General features: G+C 53.7%; 1 protein-coding gene across 2 annotated transcripts in view; it reads right to left on the bottom strand.

The window, feature by feature from the left end:
• The window catches only part of UBE2G2 (ubiquitin conjugating enzyme E2 G2), a 37,145-nt gene continuing 26,233 nt past the window's right edge, over positions 1 to 10,912 (bottom strand). For both annotated transcript variants that reach the window (XM_041734936.1, XM_041734937.1), the window contains 3 exons: positions 7,690 to 7,808; positions 4,570 to 4,710; positions 1 to 1,775 (listed from right to left, as the gene is read on the bottom strand). In XM_041734936.1, the coding sequence (XP_041590870.1) occupies positions 1,663 to 1,775; positions 4,570 to 4,710; positions 7,690 to 7,808 (373 nt within the window). In that variant the 3' untranslated portion in view covers positions 1 to 1,662. The remainder of the gene's footprint in view (positions 1,776 to 4,569; positions 4,711 to 7,689; positions 7,809 to 10,912) is intronic.

Raw genomic sequence — 10,912 nt, 5'->3', positions numbered from 1 at the left:
TAGGGGGAAAATATATCTTTATTTTTAACATAGTAATTAAACTCCACCAGAATGAGGACAACATGAGCTTCTTTGTTTCCATTTAATAAATACAACTGAATAAAAATACTTTGTTTGCAAAGAGACTCCTCTTCCTTCTCCAGATTCCATGGAAGGCCCCCGCCCCCGGCCCCGGCCCCTGCTGACGCCGTCCACAGGCCACGTTCCCCGCCAACCTCTCCTTCCCTCCGGGTGGAGAGGCCCACAAATACCATCCGGGTGCAAAACCTCTCCTCTCCGGATGCCCTTCCAAATACAGGTTCTTGTACTGAACGTCAAATCTGAAATGCCCCCCCCCCCCGAAGAATCTGGTTTCCTCACAGAAGCCCAGCGTGGATGGGCCCCTTCCACCAGTATTTGTCAACACTGAGAAACAAGGTCAGGTTTCAGCAGGACGGGACCCCCGCGTACGGGGGAGGGAAGGGATGACGTCGAGTGTAGCCTACTGAATGTCTTACAGACGGTCCCTTATTTCAAAAATAGAAATTCCCATTTAAACCTAGCCTGTCTGGAACAGGCCAGATACTGGACTCTGCATGCAACAGATCTGGTATTGCTTATAGCGGAGCCCCTGGCGCTGGCGAGCTTCGGGGCTGCAGCGAGGTCACAGACCACAACTCGGTGCCCCACCTCCGCCCGGGGACCCCCTCCCCACGCCACGCCGTGCCAAGGTCTGGCCTGCCAAGGTCGGGGGTAAGGCACGCCTCTGCGCTCTGCTCTCATTAAGGCTGTACGTTCCCTTCCGACACCAAAACTGCAAGGAACAATTCTGTCTCGGTAGTTACTGTTCCTGCTGCCACCACAGGGTACGGAACCTCTGAGCTCCCAGGGTCTGGATGGAGAAGAAACTCCTACGGATCCAGAAGAAACGACAACTTCCAGTCTCGCGTGTTCCTGCCCTAGTGACGTGCGAGTCAGTTAGGACATCACTGTAAATCTTGGCTGAACGTGACCGGGAAGAAAGTCAGTCTTTATACCCAGCAGTAAACCTCTCTTTCTCATGCATCCCATTTCTCATTAATCCATATTTTTAAAAAGCATTTATTTCCTGAAAACTCCTATAGTTTGTGATACACAACAAACAAAACAAACAAGACGTAACGAGATTATAAGGAGAACACGTAAGAAGTACTATAAAGCACGGGAACGAAGCTGCGTCCCCCTCCTGGACACACAGGGAACGGGGCCCCCACGGAGCCGTCCCGCCCCCCGTCTGCTTTGGCTGCGTGGCCGCTTCTTCAGAAGGAGCATTACTGGTTCTAGCCCCCGGGAGTGCGGCGCACACACGCCCTCACGCCCTCACCAACCACGACCAAAGGGAGGCCGCTGACCGCGGGCGCTCCGCTCCGGCGGGGAGAGGAGGCGGGGACGGCTTTCACCGTCTACCCGAACCGCCTTGCCAGGAATACGGTAAAACTGCATCCAGCTGTCATCCTACATGAATCATAATTTCAGAAGAGAAGCCTGTTTGGAGCGGGAAAGGTAGGGAAAAAAACAGATGCTGTGGTTCTGCAAGCTTTGCCTTTTTTGGTACCAGCACAGAGTGTCACTGTCACTAGGTGTTCAGCAGAGAAACACTGGCCACGGCTGGGCGCCATGTCTGCGTGTGCGCCAGGGTGGGCCTCAGAGCCCCAGGGACTTCTGTGCCAGCTGCCTGGCGACCCTGCAGAACTGCTCCCGGTCATCCCGCCACATTTTGGAAGCATCCACGTTAGCGCCACTTTCATCGTTGGGCTCTGAAAGAGAAGGAGACGCGCTCAGTGTGAAAAGGGCTCTGGAAGGCAGGGGCCTGGCGAGGTCTTCCATTCCACTGAGAAACCCCCGGGCGTCAGTCATCCCGGAGCTGCGTCCCAGAAGCAGAAGGTGTGTGACACCTGCAGGAGGAAGTCCACTCTATCAGAGACAGACAGGAGCCTGCCTGAGGGAGGGGGGCTGAGAGGCCGCGTGATGTCAGGGACATGCGCACGAGGCACAAAGACCCACCTCGTGATCCTCACCTCCCGAGTGTCTCGAAGAGCCAACCTGCGTCATGTGTCTCGCTCTAGAAACACTGGGCCCCCGCCAGACAGTGGGCTACAGACGCCCCCAGCTCCGGCCAGAGGACGACATGAGGTCGGTGTCAGGCCCGGTGGACACCTGACCCCAGCAGGCGCTGCAGACAGACCAGGACACACGCAGACAGGCAGCCGGGGCCTGCGGGGCCGGGAGCTGGAACACGGCCCTGGGAAGCGCTGGGTCAGAGCAGAAAAGGCAGCCCAGAGCCCAGCACGGCTGCCCGCACGACCCCAGCCGTTCCCTCACCCCGGCCGCGCTTGCCTCCGCGGCCACCGGGTCTGCGTTCCTCCTGTTTATTCCACAACCGTTCCTCACCAGGTCGTGCGCGTGAGGCCTAGTGCAGGGCAGCGGGTGTGCAGGGGACACGGTGATACGGGCCCTCAGAGGGCACACCGCCCAGCGGGCCTACACACCATGAACATCCACACCTGTGTCCTTCCAAACTCAGTGCTACAAGGGAGGTGGAGGACTGGGCGGCCTGCAGGCCCCGAGAGGGGGTGTGCTCTGGGGACCCTGGCCAGGCCTGCCGCAGGGAGCAAGCAAGCACGGAGCGAGCCAGCCCCACCCCCACCCAGCACCTGTGACAGCCCCACTCCCCAGACCCAGACGGCTCACAGCCTCCTAAAGCCAGGACAGAGGGCGCCAGTGGGCGGCAGGGCACGGCCGAGCTGGGTGCGGTGACATGGCTGGAAGGTAGCTCAGAGCATAGGACATGTACTCAGAGGGAGTGTGTGAGGAATACATTAAAAGCTTTTATTTTTTTAAAGCAAGCTCCATACCCAGAGAGGAGAGCCCCACACCGGGCTTGAACTCACGACCCTGAGACGGAGACCTGAGCTGAGATCGCGACTTGGATGCTGGGACGCCCAAGTGGCTCCGTAGGGGAGCATGTGCCTTTGACTCAGGGCATGACCCCGGGATCCTGGGACTGAGTCCCCCATCGGCGTCCCCGCAGGGAGCCTGCTTCTCCCTCTGCCTGTGTCTCTGCCTCTCTCATAAATAAATAAATCTTTAAAAAAAGATTCTTTAAAAAAAAAAAAAAGGTTGGATGTTCCACCGATGGAGCCGCCCAGGCACCCCTACATTAAAACCTTTTAGGAATCTGCTTGGGACTCTGCCTCTCTCCACTCTCTAAAATAAGTAAATAAATCTTTAAAAATAAAATAAAAATTTCTAAAAAAAGAATTTATAGCAAAAACATTTGTCATGGTATGATTTACAGCTGACATGTGAAGGCAGTGGAACCAGCCGGGCACACAGTCTGGGGGGCCCACACACCGTGAGCATCCACACCCTCACTTGACGCACTCAGTGCCTGGAGAGCTGAGTGCCTCCGCCCTCGAACATGCACACGCACGGAGGTCCTTGACATCGCGGGACACCAGGAGCCCACGGGGACTCCCGGGCCTCCTCCTCTGGGCCTCCCACAGCACGATCGGCCTCCTCCAACTCTCGCTCGTTTCATTTCTTCCGGGTTTTCTAGATCATTCCTCCCTAGGCTCCTGTGAGGAGGCCTCTCCTTCCACATGCCCTTTCTCATCCTGTCTGCCCTGCCCCTCACCCACCGTCCTATGCAGACATGACCTCGCACCCTCACCACACCTGGCCTCAGGCTGAGCAGCTCTTGAGGGTGGACAGCCCCCGAGGATGGGCATTCCCACTCCTGCGCCTCTGGATTCCTGTCCCCAGAGACAGCAGCCCTCTACCCAGGCACTGAGGTCGGAAACCCGGGAGCCACCCTGCACACCGGTGAGCCCGAGTCTCCCAAGCACAGCCCTCCTCGCGGCCCACAGCCACCCCCCCGCCTGCTGGAAATCCTTTCCTCCCAGGCCAACAGGCACACGGCTGCAGGGCCTGGCATCCCCACCGGGACTCGGGCTCCAGGTGAGCACACTTCTGCAGGGCTCCCCTGCCCCCAGCTGGGCCCGAGCCAGAACCAGTGCTGGCAGGACTCCCACGAGAGCCAGATGCCTCACCCCAAATGCCTCTTGCTCCCCCTTACCTTGTTATCTCCTCCATGCTCTAAACTCATCCCAGACAAACCCGCCCGACAGCCCCTGTGTCTCCATCTCAGGATGTACGGGTGACAGGCAACCACAGGTGGATGTGGAAAGTCCCTTCAGAAAGCGGGCCTTAAAGTTGGGGTCTAGGGCACCCTGAGCCTTGAAACTCCAGGACCCAGCATCTGCGACACAGCAGGTGCCCCAATCAACACCCACGCCACGGTCGCTATGCCTGAGGCCTGGAGCCCGGTTAATTGTGGTCAACGTACAACACATACAACATGAAGCTGTAATTACGAAGTGTGCTTACACTTGGAAAAGCACATACAAACAATTCAACGAAAAAGTAGCAAACAGCATATGTAAATAAACCACGACCAGAAATGAATTATGAAGAGCCACCGGAGGACGGAGACGCAGCCACTGTGCGGCCTGCCTGCCGCGGCACGGCCCGGCGGCCTCGGGACATTACCTGCCAGCATGCTCACCACCGACAGCAGGATCTTCTCCACGCTCTGCACGGGGCTCCACCTCTCGGCGCTGCTCTCGTAGCCCATGGGGTCGTCGCCCGGGGCGTGAAGGATGGAAATGCAGACTCTGCCATCGGGGTAGACTGCAGGGGTCAGAACACAGCAGGTGAGCCCAGGGAACGAGTCCGGGGGCCCCACGCTGGGCCGGGCCCACCACGGGAAGGGGGTAAATGGTGCAGACACGGAAGCAAGCTGTTTGCACGGCTGGAGCAGAGCCTGAGGCCCTGAGCGCCACACTCACTCCCACATGGCCAGGTGGGCCACTCGCTCACTGACCGGGCTCTAGGCCCATCTGTCTGGTCCCAGGCACCCCAGATGGTTCTACCTTCACAGGGATTTTATTTTTTTTACACACTATACCTAAAGGCACTAAATAAAATGGTTACCTGACAGTGAAATATTTCAGCAAAATAACTCATAAGTACTAAGATCACTCAAAATAATTTCCACAACGGTTTCTGAGATTTTCCTAATTCCACCATGAAAACCTGGAACTGGACTGTGCAACTACATCCACGGCACCAGGAAGAAGGCAACAGGGATGATTTAACATCAAGGAGGAAGGTGCCCTGACTTTCCCGGGGACAGTCGGCCCCCCGTGCCTCTGGAGGTCGGCCGTGTCCAATCTAACCCACCCCAGCACGCAGCATCAGGAACCAGACCCCCCGCGGTATGGGTAGAGAAAAATGCGTTTCAATTCGCGGTGTGCGCTCAGTCCTGTCGGGGACACAGCAGCACCGGTCACTTCTCTTTTACACAGGCAGATCCTCAGATGGTTCGGTGTGTGCTGAGGACAGACTCAACTATAAAACTGTAAGACCAGTGACTATAATGATAGAAACAATCGACAATTTAGAATAAATTTACATAATTCCCCTTCACTCACGAGCTCAGAACCCCACGACCACTGAGGAAGCTGAGTAGCTCTACGGGCCTCTCTGGTGTCCCGTTCCTTGCTCTTCCGTCCACCCCATCCAGCAGTTTCTGCTCTCTGGCTACCCAGAACCTGTGCGACTTCTCGCATTAGGAACGTGTGTGTCTGTCGTGGACGGCAGGACGCCCGAGGAGCCTGGGCATCCTTGGTTTGCACAGTCTCTCTGCCATGAGGGTTCCAAATTCGGTGGCACCCGAGGAACACAGAGAAGCAGCTGTAGCCCTGCTCCCTCCTGTCTCACAGGGTGTCTCAGTTTCATGACGCAAGCCTCCCTCTAACTCCCCCGCCAACCCCTCCCTTGTCAATGCCCGAGCTTGTTTCCACGCTGCTGGCTCCTCTCTCCGCAGGCCCACCACGTTGGTGTCCGTCCTGCAATCTGCCCCCTACACCACAGCCAGTGACCCTTCAAAGACCACACTGGCCATGCTACTCCCTCCCGCTCTCCAACTCCCTCAGTGGATCTCCACTGCCCCTGGCACAAATACCAAAATCCTTCTTACTGACCAACTTGAACTGGTCCGTCCCCTTTGCTCCTTACATGGGGCCTTTGCATGTGCTAGACCCTCCCCACCTCACAGATCACTGGGTGACTCCTACTGCTCTTCCTGCAGACCCTGAGCTCAACCACCACCTCCACAGGGCACCCCCCTGGCCTCCCGGTATGGTTTTACATTTATCTGTGTTTTTCCATCCACATCTATCCCTGCCTCAGACTGGGAGCTCCTGATGGTCCAAGCCCCTACCTTTTATTATCTGTTCACCCTTTATCCAGCAAGTCTCTGCAAATGTGAATTATTTTTTTTAAGTATTTATGGATTGACCGATTTTTATGATATTGCTGAGCCTACTAAGTAGTTCTCAAAAATAATTTTTACAAAATAAAAATAACATATCCACTTACAATAAGGCCAAATTTCAAAGCTACTTGTATCAATTATTTTAACATGAAAAACGTCATTGCTCTTCTGGGTACACGATCGAATCATCAGTTTGCGGCCACACTGGTATCTGACAGCATGTCACAGGCGCTCTTCTCAAGAATGTGCTTATCTTCGATACAATCTCATTATTTTGTAATTGCCTACAATCCTCTTTATAGTCACATTTTACAATCAATTTAAAGTTGTTAACTTTTTCAATTAACTCTATCGTAACATATTTTTAAACTCTGCCTGACAGAAAATCCTAAACACAGGCCAAAGTCATCCCAGTATGATGGACGCCCGCCCACACACTCGCACCACCCAACCTCGACCGCCACCACCTCACGGCCAGCCTTCTCGAGAGGAGGGTTTCTGAGCACCTACTGTGCATACATAACTGCGTTCAAAACGGTCCCCCTGAGGAGCAAACTGCTCACATGTAACATCAGCGGGACACAAGAAGTTCCAAACGAGGGTTTGGACAGCAAGTTTCTTCCTTTCTTATAAGGAAGAAATAACCACAGCCATTCAGGAATTCCAATCCCTACTACTAGATAGACACTCTGCTAACTTAAGTTCAGTAAATTTATTTAATGACCTATTTTCCCCTTTAAAATACATGTTTATTTTAGAAAAAAGATTTAGAGACAGAAAAAAGATCCCATTATTGAAAAAGATCACTTCCAACATTTTTGTGCTACGTTTACAGTTATATACATTACATGTGAATTTTTTTTTGAAAAAAGTAAATTGTAACAAGTGTGATTAAACGTAAGCTGCTTTTCAATCATTTGATATAGAACAAGTGTCATTCTGTATTATTAAATATCACTCTAGAGCATTTGAAATATCTAAGCAGCATTCTAACGTATGGTCTAGTGCAGCTTAGTTAACCGATGCCCTGTGGGGGAAAACCTAGGTTGCTCTGAGTGGTCCCCACTGTTAACCACACCGCCGGAGGCTGGCGGAGGCTGGCAAAGTGCTCTACCCACCCGCTGGAAGGAGGAGCGGACAGGTCAGATGGCACTTTCCTTCATTTACGTTACACTGTCCTTCAACTGATGTCAACACCACCAGGACCAAGTGGCTACAGGTCAAAACACAGATAACTTGTTCCATGTCCTACATCACTGACAGCACCTGTCACCCACACACAACCCCGAGCCTCGCCTGGTGCTATGGAAACCACTCCCCAGAGCACTTACTGTTGGGATGGAACATCTCGCAGGTAAATCTCATCTTTGGGGGACTTAATGGGTAATCCAGCGGGAAGCTGAGAACAGCAGGAAAGACACCGAACTCAAAGCAGGTGTCCTCTGGGCCCCTAGGAGACAGAAACACTCAAGTCAAGTGGTTTTCCATGTCCAGCCCACTGCAGGAAGGAGCTAGGAAATTTCTACTGCTTTACAAATGCACATGAAAGGATTGTGTAAATAACCGTGATGCACTGGCACTTTTTTCTGAATGGGAAAGTAACATCTCATCATCCCATCCCAATCTGGTTTAAGTCTTAGGTACAAGCACAAACATGGAATTACAGGCACAGGTTTTGCATTAATAAAGAACTAATAGCAATGTTGTGAGACCCAAGGGATTTTGTTTTCTGTATGTGTGCTGTAATTGCACTTTAAGATAAAGATATAAATTATGCACATGTTACAGCACGACTATTGGATTAAATGAAGGGGTAAGAGTTACTATTTCAAAGGCTATTTTTAATTTTTACATGTGCCTAAGAAATGGTTTTGTAACCTTCAAGAAACAGATAGACAGCACACGTGTGATCACGGACTACAGCTCCCGCACAAGGCCAGGCGTGCCACACGCGTCAGAGCTGCCAGCCCGGCCTGCAGAGCCGTGCCACATGCCACAGCCCGTGCCAGCGCGGTCACCTGAACACACAGTCACCGGGCACCTGCATGCCCGTCTGCCCGGGCTTACCTCCTCATCACACGGAGAGAGGCAGAAACGGACTGAACCACTTCTAAGTCCTGTCAAACTTTAAAATGTACACGTAAATCAACACTTTCCTGAGCCACGTGTGAGACACAAAGGCAGCAGAGAGGAAGAGCCCCCAGCTCAGGAGGGAAAGATTCCTCCCTCACAAACCTCACTTGCGAATGTGCGAGAGTCGTTGCCTGTGTAAGTCTTTGGAAAACGGAAGACTCCAAGACAGTGGCAGCTACCACCATCTCTGCGCGAGCGGAGAGGTCCCTTTACAAAGGCCTGTCTCTCCAAGCCACGGCCAGTGTTAGCTCTACGACGCGCGGCAGCAGGAGACCCAGGCCCAGCCACTGCAGGAGCAGCTCAGCCCGGCAGATGTGCCGCCTTCCAAAACGAATACAAGGTAAGGCACAGGAAAAAAAAATTACTGAAGTATATTTATTACAAAACAACTTTCACTTTTTGAAAATCATTATGGTTCAGGGATGCCTGGGTGGCTCAGTGGTCGAGTCTGCCTCCGGCCTAGGGCATGACCCCAGGGGTCCTGGGATCGAGTCCTGCGTCGGGCTCTCCACAGGGGGCCTGCTTCTCCCTCTGCCTGGGTCTCTGCGTCTTTCTCTGTGTCTCTTGTGAATAAACAAAAAATCTTAAAAAAAATATTATGATTCAATAATAACATAAACTTGCAAAACAATATAAACAATGTTTATTTCCACAATAAAAGGAATATAAAAACTTCAAAAAGAAACTGAACAGAGGCTTTCCTATCACTTGGTGTGGATGCTCAGGCCTTCGATGGCACCAGTGCAGTGGAGGCCAGGACTGCGTCCTGGCAGAAAGGGGGATGGGCCGCAGTAAAACAGTCAAAATGAGAACAAGGCGAGAAGTGTTTCGGGAGCCAATTTTTTTCTTCTATTTAAGAGACCGACCTTGATTCTGAAAACTGTGTGCTTGCTACTTTGGGTAAAAACCACAGTGAATAGCTACTCTGTGTTGGAGGGGTGAGTGTCACAACACCGCCCAGAGCCTTGGCAGGAAACCAGGACAGGGAAAGCCACATGAAGAGGTACAAGCGTGGGGCCAGGCTGACTCTGGTGCCGGGCAGGGCATCCGTCCCAGAGAAGGGGCTGCAGGCGGCACAGAGCACCAGTGCCACCACCGCCACCAGCTGGCTGCCGGACCGGGCTGTCCGAGGCCTGCTCTGCGCTTCCTGGACGGCTGTCCTGGACGCCTCTTCCTCTGCACACAGACCCAGCACAGACTGAAGATGAGAGATTTATGATCATCCCACTCCTCTTCCAGTAGAGGAGCTCCGGGCAGATGATAAATGCCACCCTGTTCAAGGTCCTCCGGCCCCTGATAAAAGGCATCTCTGGAAGTGCTGCCCTCATGTCACTGTTAGCAAAGTCGAAGTACAGTGATGACAGGCGCAGCTGACGTCCTAAGGCGGTACAGGAGTTAGGAGCCCAACCCGGTTCAAACTGCTAACTCCGAAGGCTGGGCAAACAGGCAGTGTCTCCGAAAGCAACCCTGGCGTATGTCGGGAGAGCTTGCCAATGCCTCCGTATTCCTGGCACGGTCCCGGCAAGGGAGAACAAAAGGTCTGGGTAGTGTTCTGGAATGAGCCAAATGGTATTTGCTCAACACTCTGATAACAGTTCTTTGTTTCTCATAATAGGGCTTTCTTTAACATAAAAAAAAAAAATCCACTGGGTCGTCCATAGCCTGGGAAGCATGATCAAACATTTCCTCAAGTGCTCCCGCATCTTAGGTATCAAAGCTCTTTTCAAATGCCCTCGCTGGCTACTGGTGTGAACCGAGGGTTTCCTCCCCCCGAGGCCCCGCGGGCGGCCGAGCCTGCAGACTCGGGGCAGCTCCGGAACCAGGACCGAGAGGCATAATCGGCGTCATCTTGGGACGAGTGTTGGTGCCACGCTCCAGACAGCCTCACCGTCCTGTCACGAAACGCCTCATCTCAAAAATAAAGGTACAAGAAGGGAAAATTACAGGAAAAACAAAGTACAAGAAGGAAGGAAACAAATTTACTGAAAACAAATGTAAATTCTTCAAAGCCTGCACATCACTGTCCGTCTATTCACTGAACTCTCGGCCCGCAGAGCCCGACGGAGCTGAGGACAAGGGGGTGGGGGGGCGGCTGCGGGCTGGGCAGGGAAGCCCGCGTCCGCCCTTCCCTCCGACGGCCGAGCACCGCCCAGGGGACGCCCGGGGTCGAGAGCTGCCCACCCCGGGTCGCGCCCGCCGCAGGACCCGAGAAAACCCGGAGAGGTGCTCAGTTAAGCGAAGCGGCGACCCTCCCCGCCGCGCCCTTGGCGTGGCTCTGGGACGGCGGCCGGGGGGCGGAGGGCGGCCTGGACGGGAGCCACCTGCCCGGCACCCGGCCGGCACATGGACACCAGATCTCAAACCCGCCTGGGACGAGGGTCTTGGCCATGGGGACCGAGCGGGCTTACTCTCCAGTCACAC

Source organism: Vulpes lagopus, chromosome 20 (genome assembly GCF_018345385.1).
Source record: "Vulpes lagopus strain Blue_001 chromosome 20, ASM1834538v1, whole genome shotgun sequence".
Classification (NCBI taxonomy): domain Eukaryota; kingdom Metazoa; phylum Chordata; class Mammalia; order Carnivora; family Canidae; genus Vulpes; species Vulpes lagopus.
Note: the sequence above shows the minus strand (reverse complement) of the source record. Positions and strands in the feature narration are given on the sequence as shown.